General features: G+C 39.5%; 1 protein-coding gene across 2 annotated transcripts in view; it reads left to right on the top strand.

The window, feature by feature from the left end:
- LOC122664017 (RNA-binding KH domain-containing protein RCF3-like) overlaps positions 1–14,826 on the top strand; it is a 32,018-nt gene that overhangs the window by 14,661 nt on the left and 2,531 nt on the right. Inside the window, exons 3-6 of one of the 2 annotated variants that reach the window (XM_043859695.1) lie at positions 680–1,129; positions 1,289–1,534; positions 1,678–1,917; positions 3,991–4,040. In XM_043859695.1, coding sequence (XP_043715630.1) covers positions 680–1,129; positions 1,289–1,534; positions 1,678–1,917; positions 3,991–4,008 — 954 coding nt within the window. In that variant the 3' untranslated portion in view covers positions 4,009–4,040. Of the gene's footprint in view, positions 1–679; positions 1,130–1,288; positions 1,535–1,677; positions 1,918–3,990; positions 4,041–14,826 lie in introns of those variants that run through there. The other variant, XM_043859694.1, reaches the window with a different exon arrangement.

Below are 14,826 nucleotides of genomic sequence, written 5' to 3'. Positions count from 1 at the left end.
TTTCTGAGACGAGATTTTATTTAAGCAGGAGGTTGTGCATAATTGGGAGGTGTACAGGGAATCAGGTTTCTTGACCCTCGCCTGATCAATGAAATGCATTTATGTACCTAGTTATTGGATATGGTTTCGTCATTGCTTTGACCAATTTTGCATTTATTTCCAACAGAGTTTACAAGGTTTGTGACCTTAGGTCCTAGAATCTGTGAATAAAAGGGCTTTAAACCTAGATAGTTTAAAGATGGTTGCACTACAGGCACAACTTAGTTATTTTTTTGGATCAGTGTGTGCTTGTTCTCATACTCTTTATGTTGTCCAAAGTTTGATCTTTGTTTGTTTCTAATGATTCATAATTTCAAGGTTTTCAACAGAGCATGTGTAATATCTATTCCTGAAACTTCTAATTCAATAGGCTTCTATTTTATGTGGTTGACGTTACATAGCAATTTGTCAGATCTATCTATTGAGGGTGTTATGTTCCCTATGTATCTATACTCTCTTTTCTGGGTCTCATATATTTGAGTACCCTTAAGTTATAGAGTTTTAGTTGTTCTTTTAGTAATTGTTGATGTTTGATTCTTCAAGCACACAACATACATGGTCTACAGGAGATTGGTTCTGGAGAGTCTTGGATGATCTTTGTTGTCCCTGATAAACTCTAATTTTGGAAGAAACTTTTCAGATATCTGGAACATCAGATGTGGCAAAGAGGGCTCTCTATGAAGTTTCTACTCTATTGCACCAGAATCCACGTAAAGACAATCCATCAGTGAATTATTCTATGCCTGCTGGGAGCCCGGGTTTTTATCCTTCTGGCCCTCCTGTGCCAAATATGTTGCCACAACGAAATCCAATGTGGTCTCACCGGAACTCTGGTGCCCATGGTACACCGCCAATACCATGGATGGGGGGATATGGAAGTGGTTTCAACGATGTTCCACCTGTAAATGCTGGGGAGGCATCAGATGAGTTCTCTATGAAAATATTGTGTACTGCTGGGAAGATTGGTGGGGTAATTGGTAAGGGAGGTGCTAATGTTAAACAGTTACAACAGGAGACAGGAGCTAACATTCAAGTTGATGACACAGTACCTGAGGCGGAGGAACGTGCAATTGTTGTCTCTTCTTTTGAAGTAAAGCTTTCTTCCCTTTAAATGACATCTCAAAATGGCATTCTTCATTTTGGTTAATTAATTAGCATTTTCACAACGATTTTTTTTTCTGTGGATATTCAATTTATATCTCATGTCAAATTGTGATTATGAACATACTGTCACTTCAACTGGTTTCAGGCTCTCTGGAACCCAAGATCAGCAACCATCGATGCCATTCTTCACCTTCAAAATAAAACAAGTGAAACGTCTGAGAAGGGCATCATCACAACAAGGCTTCTTGTTCCGTCAAGGTTGGTTGGCTGCTTGTTAGGACAGGGAGGTCATGTAATTACTGAAATGAGAAGACGAACGCAAGCAGACATACGTGTTATATCCAAGGATGGGAAGCCTAAGTGTGCTTCTGCAGATGAAGAGCTTGTGCAGGTGATGTGGTTAGCATCATACCTCATAACAACATATTTTCATGCATTGATAATTTAATTTTTCTGTTAATCAATTTTGCTTTTTCTAATCAATTATTTATAGGCTTGTGATTCTGCCAACTGATCTTACTTTTTGTGATATAGATATGCGGAAATTTTGCTGTTGCTAAAGAAGCCCTGTCAGAGATTGCATCAAGACTTAGAGTGAGAACTCTCCGAGGCTCAAATGCTGCACTGGAACCTCCTTCTCTACCTCCACCTTTTCAAGGATTTGGTCCTCCTGGTCCTATTCCTCCAGTTGCTCATGGAAACTTCCCTGGAAGAGCATTACCACCACCTGGCATGACTGGAGTTGGTGGCTCTGGTGGATATGAACACCTTCAGGTATTTCATTTTGGGTTCTGTTTATAAGGTCTGGTATTTATGCTTAAGGTATACAGATGAGGTCCACAGCATATTCATTGGTTTGTTGATTGTGGATGCTAAAGAGAATTTCTGGCTACTTTATGGGATTTGTCTGATTAAGATTACTAGATCATGTGTTGGCCTCAGTCAGTTATGGTGTCCCTTGTATCACCAATTTTTATTAAATATGTGAGGACCCATTCATTGAATTTTTCTGGTGGAAGATGTAAAACTTATTTCGTAAAGGAAACAAGAGAGTGCAGAAGGGAGGGGGGAGGGGGTAGGGGGGGTGAGGGGAGGGGGGAGGGGGTAGGGGGGGTGAGGGAGGGTAAGATATAAAATCTAGAACTTCTGTTGTAAAGAGAAAAACGGGGCACAGGGTGGGGAGTGGGTGGGGAATAGAGAGTGAATGATTGATATAGAACTAGGGTTCTATAATGTAGTAGTCCCCAAAGAGTGGAATCAAGTTGCTATTAATCCTAGGTTTTGGGAAGTAGGACAGGGAAAGGTTTCTGTTTTTGTTATGGAAAGTACAAACAGTTCAAGGAAAAATTAGTGTTTGGGGTGAAATTAGGTTAGGGTTCAAAAGGAAGGGCATGGGTGATTTGTATAAGCTAGGGTTTAAAAGAGGTAGGGTTTTGTGAAGTTCGATGTGAGGTTGAATAGGCTGTAGTGGATTCTGATATGACGGGAGGGAAAATATAAAGTAGGGTTGAAGGAAGATGATTGGGACAGTGTTTTGCTGGTGTTTGATGAAGATTGATGGTGGAAAAGGAAGCTGTGCGGAGCTTGAAGAAGCTGCTGTAAGCTGTAACAGACTAACAGTGACAGAAAGAGAAATTAGAAGAGAAAGAAGGAGAAGAATAGGTAACCCATCTTGGAATCCACCTTTGAAGGGGCATATGAATCAATGCAATAATAGCTCAAAGCTTGAGAGAAAGCTGATTTTGTTCAATCTTGTGCGAGGGGTACAAGCCTAAATATAGGTCAATGATAAACTCCAAATGGAAACTAGTTACCTATATAAACTCCGAAATAGAAATCTGTAACATTAAAAGTCCATAGAACACAAGAAACTGATTAAGACCAAGGGCCATAACCCAATTATGTCCAATTACCATATTGCCATTGCTACACAAAAACTTTGACTGAACATATCTTCTAATCTATTAAATTTATTGCAAAATTCTTTTAACCATTTATTCTACTTATTAAACCCTACTCTAGGACATAAACATCTACTCTGGAACCCAGAAGTAGAAAATCTAACTCTCTTCCTGCCACTAGATGCCTCCTTGGGCATATAACTTTTCTTCTTGAAGAAGGAAACTGAGATATTGAAAAAAAATTTAAGGCAGAAGAAACAGAACAAAAAAGGCAGAGGCATTATTGTCAACACTAAAAGTGATAGATCTCTTTTGGACAAATTAAAGAAGCATTTATTTCCAAGAAATTTTTTGGATGTTTTGCTTTCATGTCTTTCTAGTTACAGTATGGCCTCTGCCACATTTGAGTTGACTTTAATATGCAAGATCAACCCCGATGTAAATGAGGCAATATTTCAATGGTAAACTGCCTTTAAGCATAATAGATTTGGATCTTAGCTGAGATAGTGATTGCTTTTAGATATGAGAATTGGGAAGAAGATTGGAATAATAACTGTTAAGATATATGTCACTCGTGGTTAGATATTATATTTATCTTGGTTTTATTATTTCCTAGTTAGGCTAGACTTAGGCTAGCTTAGACTTAGACTTCTATTCCCATTGTAACTCTGTTTTACTTTTAATATAAAGGAAGTACTGCTGGTACGATAGTCTACACATGGATTCTATCGCCCAGCCTTCTCTTCTTCTCCCTCAATCTCTTTCTCACTTCTCTCCTATCTTCTATTGCAGTTGCTGGTTACAGGTTCTGGGGTCGTTACAATAACCATTGTAATTTCCATAAAATAAGGGTGAATGGCAGAACAGGATTCATGTAGCCAACCCCAATTTAGGAGTGGGGGTTTGGGTAAGGCTTAGTTGAGTTGAGTATTTTCCATATGTTTAGTGCTATGAAGGCGACTGAAGCAACAAAAGGAATAATTGAACATAAGACAATTGAAGAATTCATTTTGAAGATTGCAAGGTTTGGGAATCTGACTCCTTGAGTGATGTAGATCGAAGCATGAAGAAGACAGACAATTTAAAAAAAAAAAAAGTTACTGTTCACATGAACAGTACCACGAGTTAAAGTTCACGTAAACAGTGATTTGGGGTTGATGTGGATTGCTGGTGTGAAGATTAGGTGCTGGATGTTGGTGGAATATTCTATTAGAAGCTGCTATTAATTTAGTTTCTATTTTGGCATAGGCCTAGTTTCTATTTTGTTAGTTATTTGTTTCTAAGTTAGAGTTTCTATTTTAGTTTCTTAGTTTTTATTTAGAAGTTTCTATTTTAGTTTCATTGCTTGTAATCCAAGTCTCAGCCTTACAAGAGTTTCTATTTTATTGTTTCTATTTTTATAGTTTCCAAGTTTAGGATTTGTCAAAGTTAAAACTTTCTAATTTTTGTAACTTGAGGAGCAAGTCATTGCTACCTATTTATATGTAAGGCTTTTAGAAGCCAAATAGACGATTTAATGAAGTTGATTAATATTGCTTTGAGCAAGTTTTCTCTTGCCCATGTGTGTGACATGAGGGCTGGGAGGCCTGGCTGAGAGAGCCAAAATCCTAGAGCTGAGAGAGCCTGGTTGGTGAGAGTCGAATCTCCTTATCCCTTGTCCCTTTCCCCTTATTCTCCTATACTCTACTTCTTCTCTTAATCTATTCTCTACTGTTCCTGCTGTTGTGTGACTGCAATCAAGTGCTGCTACCTGCTAATACATCTGTGAAGACCTAGAAAGCATACTAAACAACAACTGAATCTACTGTTGCTGTCCAGAGGCAAAGAAAACCACTTTCCACACTTGCGCCTGCAGCAGTTCCTTATTCACTGCTGCTGATTCGAAGGTCTTGATCTCAGCACTCTTCCTCCCAATCAGAGAGACACTTGGAGGACTGCTTCAGGCCCCTAAGGAGCCCACTAGACCTTAGTCTTGAATCCTGCTGCTGTTCCTTTCAGGATCTCCTGCTGGTTTCCCTGGTTCGAGGTCGACTTTTGCATTATTGAGTAATGAGAAAAAGGTGAATTGGGACAAAGGGAGGGTGAATTGGGACGGAATTCAACATGTGAAAATTTTACATGTTGAAAAAGAGGGGAAAAAAATGATTAAATGTCATAGGGAACCCCACCCCGATATCATCCCTTCTCCTTCCTCTTCTAATTCTAATTCCATCATCTCACCCTCTGAAGACCTCACCACGCACAAGAACGGTCCCTGACTCGCCTCTAGTCCATGAAAGAACTCTCCAATCTATCTCTTGGTAACACAACTAAGCTCCTAAATGACATCAAAGCCACAGAGCAACTGGTTTCGAGTTGAGCCACCCTATTTAGTCCAAACTGGTCTTATTCCAAAAGAGATCTCAGCCGTAGGCTTTATCGTATGTGTCTAATGGGGTCAAGGGGCCTGATGCAGATTCATCATCGAAATGGGCTTATTTCTTTAGAACTAAGTCTAGGGTGGGATATATATATGTTGGGCCTTTGATCCCAAGGGCTTTCTATGTAATAGGCCACTTTTATGGGCCTAAAGTTGGGGTACATGAGTTGCATAAGGGATTAGCCCTATACTTAGTTTATTTTCATGTTTTAAATTGAACCGGTCCAAAATTGGTTTGAACCAGTGATTCAATTTAAGTGATTTTATTAGTTTTTCTTTTAATTGTTTAATTGGGCTGGATTAGGACTCTATTTTGAGTCTATTTCAGTTTCCTAGTCAGTTTAAGTTATCTAGTAGGTTAAGGAATGGGTTAGGCCTTTCCTTTTTAGTGTAGGAGTCTAATTTTGAGTCCTTTATATAAGGTTGTAAGGGGGCCAAGTATTAAAGACAAATTTGATTAAGCTTTTGTTTGCTGCCATAGCTGCTGCTCTGCTCTGTTGGGTGTTGCCTTGTGAGTTATATCAAGGTGAAGGGACTGGTGGATCTCCAGTTGACTCCTTGCGTCTTGTAGACTGGGAGGTTCTGTTATATGGGATTGGTGGATCTCCAATTGACTCCTTGCATCTTGTAGATCAGGAGGACCTGCTTCTAGTCTTCAAGCTGCTTCCATTGAAGACCTGCCTTACCAAGTAAGTTGTTACTGTTATTAGTCGTCCCCTTCTTCTCCTAATCCTCTAAACCCATTCCCATCGATCCCCAATGTCAATACTCAATCCTTACTACCTTCGTCATTCACCATTAATACCATAGATCCATTAGAACTCTAAAACCTGCAACTATTCTGCTTCCTTTCTAGAAGGTCACATACAAGGTGATTTTTGTGAGAATTCTGCCCAGCCCAATCTAACCGTTAGAACCTGCTAAAATTTTGACCGAGTCTTCCTCAAACCCTAGGAGAGACTTGATTCAAATTTCAGCACCATCCACCCAGCTGATTGTCTTAAATTACACTTTTACCCCTCTCCCCTATCTCAAGTAGGAAACCTCCATAACTCAAGATTTAACCATCTGATTTAGCTGTAACTTTCAGCGTATATTCCCCTCCACCTTACCCACATTCGACCTAACTATTAATCCCATTCAACCACCTGATTTCCTATTATTATAAACCCTAGATTCCATCATCTTCCACCTTTCAAAACCCTAACCCTAGTTGCTGCCCAAATCCATCTAACCTAGTTCTACCCATCAAAAAATTATAAAACCTAGTTCATGAGACTCCCCTACACCTGGCTAGCTTTACCATATAAGATACACTTTCATTGACCTAACCCTAACCCTAAATTTGACCTCAAACATCAATTCTGCCCCCATTGAACCAGCAGTTCTATAGGTCCTGGTTGTTTGGCTCCTAGTAGGTCTTCTACCTATCTAGGACTACATTAGGGCCAATCACTATAACATTCAACTTGAACATGGCTCTAAAGGAGAGTTCTTCTAAAGCATTGAAGGTGCTCATAAGGTCACGTGGATGGTTATCTTGTTGTAAGGCTTGGAAGTGTTCATGGAAGGTTAGGGGCGTAGAAGTGTGAGTAATGTAGTCCTAGGTGATAAGAGACCAGTTAGGAACCAATGAACAGGCAATCTGATTGGGGTAGAATAAGGGTTTAGGTCAAAATTAGGGTTAGGGTTTGAGGATATGGTTATGCTAGGCAGGTGTAGGGGAGTCTATCAGTATTAGTCCTGTGATGGTTTGATGAGCAGAAATGTGAGACTTAAAAGGCAATAGGTTAGGGTTTCGGGTTTTTGAAAAGAGGGATGTGATGGAATCTAGGGTTTAGAGGGGGACAAGGGCTTCAGGTCGAGTTCTCTAGGAGTAGAGAGGGTCACTCAGCCAAGGTATGGAGGTCTGATGATGGCTGGATGTTGCTGGACTGTAATTTAGGGTTTTGGGTTTTAATGGGAGTTAAGAGAATTTAGGGTTTTGATGATGGGATGGGGCAGAGGTCTGGATCGAGTGGAGGGGGTGTACTAATGATGCTGTGGTTTGAATTTGAAGTGATTTTGATGGTGGGTTAGGTCTGTGAGTGATTTAGGTTATGGGAATTTGAAGAAAACAAAAGGAGGAAGTTAGGGTTGGGCTGTAGAGGGCTTAGAAGAAGTATGGGATTGGGAATGTCTCAGACGTACTTGTAGTTGCAGAGAATGACCGGCAGCAGCAGAACCTTGTGTAAAAATTGAATCTTGCAAAGGAGAACTTGAAGGAGAGCTTGTACGAACCACCTGGGCTTCACACCGCAAGGTGTCGATTGGATCACACACCAATCCCACCTTGCTTTGATCAAACACAAAGCAGTCTTCACAGGGGAAGAGAAGCAGCAACTTGCACAAGCAAAAGGTTTAGGAAGAGAAGCAGCAACTTGCACAAGCAAAAGTTTTAATTTTTCAAAGTGGAGAATGGCTCCATGATTTTCATTAATTTAAATAGGGCTTCAAGCCTTACATCTAATCAAACTAGGAGTCTAAGCACCCCTAGCCGACTTAACTAGCCCACACTCTTCCCTAATTAGTGGGAGTGTGGTGTGGACCCAAAAAAAGAAAAAATTACATAATATCAAAAAGGGTGACTCAAGTCACTTAAATTGAACCACTGGTTCAACCAGGTTGGCCCGTTCAATTTAAAAACATATAAACACTTAAAAAACTATGGATCCACTACTAATACTTCTAACACTTCTACTTGGACAGCAGCTTCTTATTCTTCTTCTTCTTGCGGATGTAGTGTTTCAGGTTTCAGCTCTGCATCAGTGAGGGTTGGAAAAAGGAAGGAAGGTCCCGGTGAGTTAAGGGGGACAATCCTGGTAGTTCGTCTATGGAGGTTGAGGTTTCGATCATGTGATCATGGCACTCCAAGAAACCAAAATTCTCTTGTCACATTTTATCAAACAGCTCTCTTGTAGCTACAGCATCACAATATATACCATAAGCAGAGATAATTGAATTCCATGAAACTAAATCCAAAATCAAGCTCTTATTGAAATCTGATAGCAGATGGAAATCTAATTCCCAAATCAAGTCAGATCCCAAATTGTGAGATCTCTCCTTCAACCTTTATTTCCAAATTCCAAACGGAAGATGAAACTTCTAGTCAACGGGATTAAAATTTTCCAACATCCAACCTACCTCAAGAATGATTGCTTTCTCTATGTGCCTCTTTCCTCTTACTTTCATCCTTCATTTTTCTTTTTCCAGTTTTTCATTTCTCATCTTTGATGCAGATTCATCATCGAAATGGGCTTATTTCTTTGGAAATAAACCTAGGGTTGGGATATATATATGTTGGGCCTGTGATTCCAAGGGTTTTCTATGTAATAGGCCACTTTAATGGGCCTAAATTAGGGGTACATAGGTTGCATACTGGATTAGCCCAACACTGAATTTATTTTTATGTTTTTTAATTGAACTGGTTCAAATTGGTTGCATCCAATTGGTTCAATTTAAGTGATTTAGTTAAGTCTTTCATTTTATGTTGTTAGGGACAATTAGGTCTTTTTACTTTAAGTTGTTTTAAGTTATTTTAGGGTTAGCTACACCCTTCCATGATTTATGAAGGAAGTATTTAAATTGTATTAGGTTTTGGCCTATGGCCTTCTATTATAAAAGATTAAATCATGGGAGGCTCCCCCACAGTTGAATATTTGAAAAAAACAGAATTGTTGGCTGCCGATTGTTGCTGCTACTGCTCTTTAGAGTGTTTTGCCTTGTAGTTTTATCAAGGAAGAAGGGCAGGTGGATCTCTTGTGACTCCTTGCGCCGTGATGGCCGGGAGGATCCCTATCCGAAGGTGGTTCTATCCTTCAATCCTGTTCAAGCTGCTGCCAGTGGAGTTCTGCTGCAATTTGATCAATATCTTCTTCTTCTAATACTCTAATTCCCCCCCCTCCCCAATCGATCCCCTTTACTTTTGTTTGAATTCCATTAAACCTAATTCCATTAAACCCTAGATCTTGCTGTCCAACCACATTTGACCGTCAGAATTATTTCAACCTAGCTCATTAAACTCCCTAAAACCTGCCTAGTTTAATCATATAAACTATATTCTCATTACTCTACCCTAACCCTAGGAATTGACCTAAAATCCTAATTCTGTCCATTCGAACCAGCAGCCCTCTTTTTATTTGATCCTGTTGCTTGGCCTCTAGTAGGATCCCTCTCCTATCTAGAGCTACATTAATCTCTTTTCCCCATCTCTTCATTCCCTTTTTTTTTGTTTGGACCTCAGTTTTCCCTACTTAGTTTTGATTGGATCCATGTAGCCAACCCCATTAAGTTGGGGTATGGCTGAGTTTGTTGTTGTATTGTTCATCTTCGAAACCCCTTGCTTGAAATTCTCTGCCAAGGGATCCACGAAAAATATGGCTCGCAACACTGTTTTCTAAACAGAGCGATGAGCTCTTTCATGTTGTCGCTCAGATCGAGAAGAGCTTGCTAAAGGTTTTCGCTCTCTTGGCAGGAAAGGATGAGAGGTATAGCCATGACAGAATCAGAGGAAGCTCGAATTCAGGTATATCTAAAAGTGGAGGAGCGCAAAGCTAGGAGCAAAGGAAACTAAAAGCGAATGTGTTGAGCCCAATAGATTAGCAAGGAATGTTTTATGGCAATTACAGATGTAAAATTTGTTAACGTCTTTTCCGGTAAATGAGCAGGTGTTGGTAAAATTTTCCCTAATAAAAAATTTCCAAACTACAAAACAAATGGCAGAAAATCTGATTTTGCAGTAATATTTGTTATACCGACTATTTTGCGTCGAAACAAAAGGAGCCTTTTGAAGGAAAAAAAAAAATATAATGGTGATGTTAGTGTGAGGAAACTCAAATGAATTTTGTTATAGGAGCTTATTTTATTGTATAGAGAAGAAGCTTAGAAGTATTTATTCTTTTCTCATGAATACAATGTTTATGTTCATTTTGAAGAAGTTAAGAGGTAGTTTGATTCTACTGTAAATTTAAGTTGCTCTGCTTTGTGTTTGGCAATAAAGAAGCAACACAAAAAGAGTGTGGCTGAGGGATGTTGGCAGAACCAGGATGGATATAATCAGTACAGAATGCATTTGAGGAGCTTATGAGCAAGGTGTCTAGTATTGGTATTGGTCAGCGCATATTGGGAAGGTGGTTTTAGGAGATGTCTTGGAGACATATTGGAGACGTAAGATCTGCTATAGATAAGCATAGAAACACTTAAGAAACATATGGATATGCTTAGAATATATGCAAAATTCTATTTTGAAGCATAATACACCTTAAATAAGAAGTAATTAGGTTCGACCACAGGACGTTGTATCCAATATGTGCCACATGGCATATTAGTGAGATCCCAAATTTTGTGTACAAGTATGCCCTATCATACTTTGATTACCTGTCACTTTTGAACTCAATCAGAGTTGTTTGTGTGGCTGTATAAAGATATAAAAATTCATTACATTTAGAAAAACAGATGGATGGTTAAAAAACAATAGAAAGATACCAATACATGGGTGAAAATCAATTGAGTTTTGCAGTGAAGATTGATATGTAACGGTTCTAGACCATGCCCTTCCTATGCAACCATTGGATTTGCCAAATCATCTTTCCATGTGGCAAATTAAGTGGCAGTGCATAGAAGCTTCGATGGGTGGTACACTAAGGTGAAGATTACCTTGGATATAAAAGGGAAAAAAGGATAGAGGGGTGGAGGTGAAGTCGGTGGAGAAACCCTCCATGGATCTACAGTTCTGCGACGTGCTGCTATTGTTTCCCACTGCTACCGTTACCATTGTCGCTGCTGCAATGTTTGCCACTGCCTTCGCCCTTGCTGCTGCGCAGGTGAGTTAATCTCTGCCAGTGGCTGGTAGCAGTGGCTGTTCTTCTTCTTCTTCTTCTCTGCCAGTGGTGGTGACTGCTGTTGGTGGTGCTGCTCCGGCAGCACTAGCTCTCTTTTTTGCAGTTTTTAAGTGCGCATCGATCGATATGGTTGATACTGGTTCGATGAAGGTTATTTATTTTTATTTTGTTCAGTACCTTCTCCCTGTTGTGTTGTATTGGTACCTATTGATACTGATACTGTTAGAATAATGTACTCCAGAATACCGTGGGGGTATTCTGGTCCTTTTGGGGGTATTTTTATGTTATTAAGTGTTATTAGCTTATGTCGGCTATGTGGGTTTTAGTCCCACATCGCCTAGCTTCTATTATTTGTAACTTCCCCTCTATTATAAATAGAGGGGCCTTTCTATCATTAATAGAAGCCATTCTAGTTATTTTATTTCCTCTCTGACCCACGGTTCAACCAACATGGTATCAGAGCTGGTCTGATCTAGGTTAGAGAGAGAAAAAAACCCTATTTCTCCCTTCTTCTCCTCCAATCGATCTCTCCCTTCTCCCTTTTCTCGGTTTTTCTCCTGCTCCTGTTCTTCTTCTTTTCAGCCCAAAAACAGGGGCAGCACTAATGAGGTAAGCATAATATTGATGACTTAGTTGCTGTCCCCCCTTCTCTTCTATCGTTTTTTATTAAAAAAACCTGCTGGAGCCTTATCTGCGATTTGGAGTTTCCCTTCTTTGAGATAAGATCTCTATGAACCTGATCCTCTAATTTTGGAACACCCTATACAGCCTTTTTCCAGCCATATTCTACCCTATTCCTAAACCTAACTTCCCTGTTTCTTTATCTCCATCTTTTATTATTTGTTTTCCAGCCTAAATCCCCAAATCGATTTCACCTTATCAGGGTTTTGAAAAACCCTGACTCCAATCGATTTTGGGGTTTCCCTTGTCAGATGCAGCCAATATTTCAGGGATAATTCCCAACTAATCCAAGCCCTAATTGACCTTAGTTTGAACACAATCTGATGGTTGGATCTATCCCGACAACAAAATCTTTACATCCTGCCTTTTATGGTTCCCTGTTAAAACCCTAACTCAAATCAATATTAGGGTTACAAGTTTGAATTCTTGCTGCCTTTTTTTGAGGGATGATTACTCTACCTACAGACACCACTCAACCTCAGTATTTGCCTCTTTCCAAGTGTTTGAAGATCCCTACCCCAATCGATCCTTCTTTTCAGGGTTTTTTACAAAACCCTGACCCACATCGATTTTAGGGTTAGGGTTGTTTGCTGCTGTTGGAGTTTTTTGTTGATGGTTCTACCATCAAGAAGGACATTCTACTTCAACTATTTTTGGCTTGAAGAAGGTCTATTGCACATGATAGTTGCTGCCCTATATTTCTGCAATTTTTTGGTGTTTCTCCCACATGAAGATCAAATCTCAATTACCAAGGAGATTGGTTATTCGAACTGGAGATCCATTCCAGCAGTGGTGGCCAGCATCTATTACCAAAAGACATCACCTTTGACAAGTCATCATCACTTTGTTGAAGCCCCCTTCCCTACAATCGACCTTTACTTTCAGGGTTTTGTAAAAAACCCTGACTATAATCGATTTAAGGGTTATGGCAGTCCACTATTGCTGAATTTTTTTGGAGAGTTTTATCAACAACAGAGGAGTATTCAGCTCATTATTCAGCATCGTTTGTCAAGTTTTTTTTTGCAAAAATTACAGTTCATTCTGTTGGCTTGGTTTCTTCAATTATCAACCTGTTTTTCCTTATTCCTATGTGGCTGGCTGCTTCAACTACATATGGATCTGTCTGGTTATTTATCTTATATTTGCTGGTTATTTTGAGCTTTCATATCTACCTGGCTGGTGTTATTGATTGGCTTCTGTAAGCATGACTGGTTGATGTGTTACTGCTGCCTTTATGTGGAATACTGCTGCCCTATGATTGTGACTGACTTTCCTATTATTGGAGATCGAATTTCTTTCGTTATGGAAGACTCGAATCTGCTACCCTGGAGATCAGCTTATTTGGGACTACAACAGTGTGTTCCACGGTTATTGGCTGCACCTACGAACCTATTCAGTTATGTGAAGCTTTTCTGGTTCATTTCTGGCTCACCTTGGAGCTTGAATCATAGCATTATTACTAATTCAGATCTGATCAAATTTTTGTTGAAGCTTCTACAATCCATTGCTGTCCAGATATTTTCGTTTGTTCTTTTAAGCATGTGGGAGTTTATACATTGGGGTTTTTGCACACTTGTTCCTCCTTGTTTGAAGATTGATCAAGCCGTAAAGAATGGAGCCTTTCCTTACTTCAAATCAGATCTGTATACTTGTCAGATTTGAATATTGGAGTTAGGAGTTTCTCCCCTGCAGGAGTTTCCATCAAAGGTGTTTGTTTGATCGTTTGACGATGGTTGGAGATTTATATGTTACATTACTTACTCCGTACTTCATTATCCCACTGCTTTTTCCTTCACCACCTCCCAAACCATACCTTTGGCATTCCCTATAACCACCTTGGAAGTTAATGGTACTCTCTTCTTTACCATTTCTTCTTTTTTCCATTACACTTGGCAACCATTGAAAAATTCTGGAATGTTGTGTTTTGCCCTTTCTCTTACATCATCTCTCTTGTGTCCACGTGCACTACACGTGAGGGGGGGATTATATACAGTATAACTGCAGCCATTGCAGAGAGCAGAATATGCAGGGACACTTGGTGCAAAACATAGAAGGTTAGAGGTTTCACCATTGCCAATGGGTATCTACTTTGTTATTGGGTTAAAGTTTGTCATAAGGGGGAGGTTGGCTTTAAAGTTTTGAAGATGTTTGGTTATTGCCTGCCCATATGAGATCCTACAGTTTGGTTGTTTTTTTCCACTACTTGATCTTTACTGCTGCTTGACTCATTTGCCGGCTACCCTAGTTACTTATCATCAAGATTATAATTCAGAGATTCATTATTGGACAAAGATTGGTGAGAGATGCCTTTTTGCTGATCAAGTCTGTTCAAGTTTGAAGGTCTATTTTTTTCAAGTTCTTGAAGGTCTATTTGGAAGCTGCATTCATTTTGGAGCTGGATGCTACAACTTTTTTTCCCCATTTTATTCAAGTTGGGCATTAGTACCTTGTATGCGCCAACTTGAGGGGGAGTGTTAGCATTGTTATGGAGAGAGTTTTTTTCTTTAGTCCAAACTGGATCTTCTTTCTTTAGTATTTGTATAATCCAGCTTGAGGGGGAGTGTTAGAATAATGTACTCCAGAATACCGTGGGGGTATTCTGGTCCTTTTGGGGGTATTTTTATGTTATTAAGTGTTATTAGCTTATGTCGGCTATGTGGGTTTTAGTCCCACATCGCCTAGCTTCTATTATTTGTAACTTCCCCTCTATTATAAATAGAGGGGCTTTTTTATCATTAATAGAAGCCATTCTAGTTATTTTATTTCCCCTCTGACCCACGGTTCAACCAACAGATACCGATAC

Source organism: Telopea speciosissima, chromosome 6, assembly GCF_018873765.1.
Source record: "Telopea speciosissima isolate NSW1024214 ecotype Mountain lineage chromosome 6, Tspe_v1, whole genome shotgun sequence".
Lineage (NCBI taxonomy): Eukaryota > Viridiplantae > Streptophyta > Magnoliopsida > Proteales > Proteaceae > Telopea > Telopea speciosissima.
Note: the sequence above shows the minus strand (reverse complement) of the source record. Positions and strands in the feature narration are given on the sequence as shown.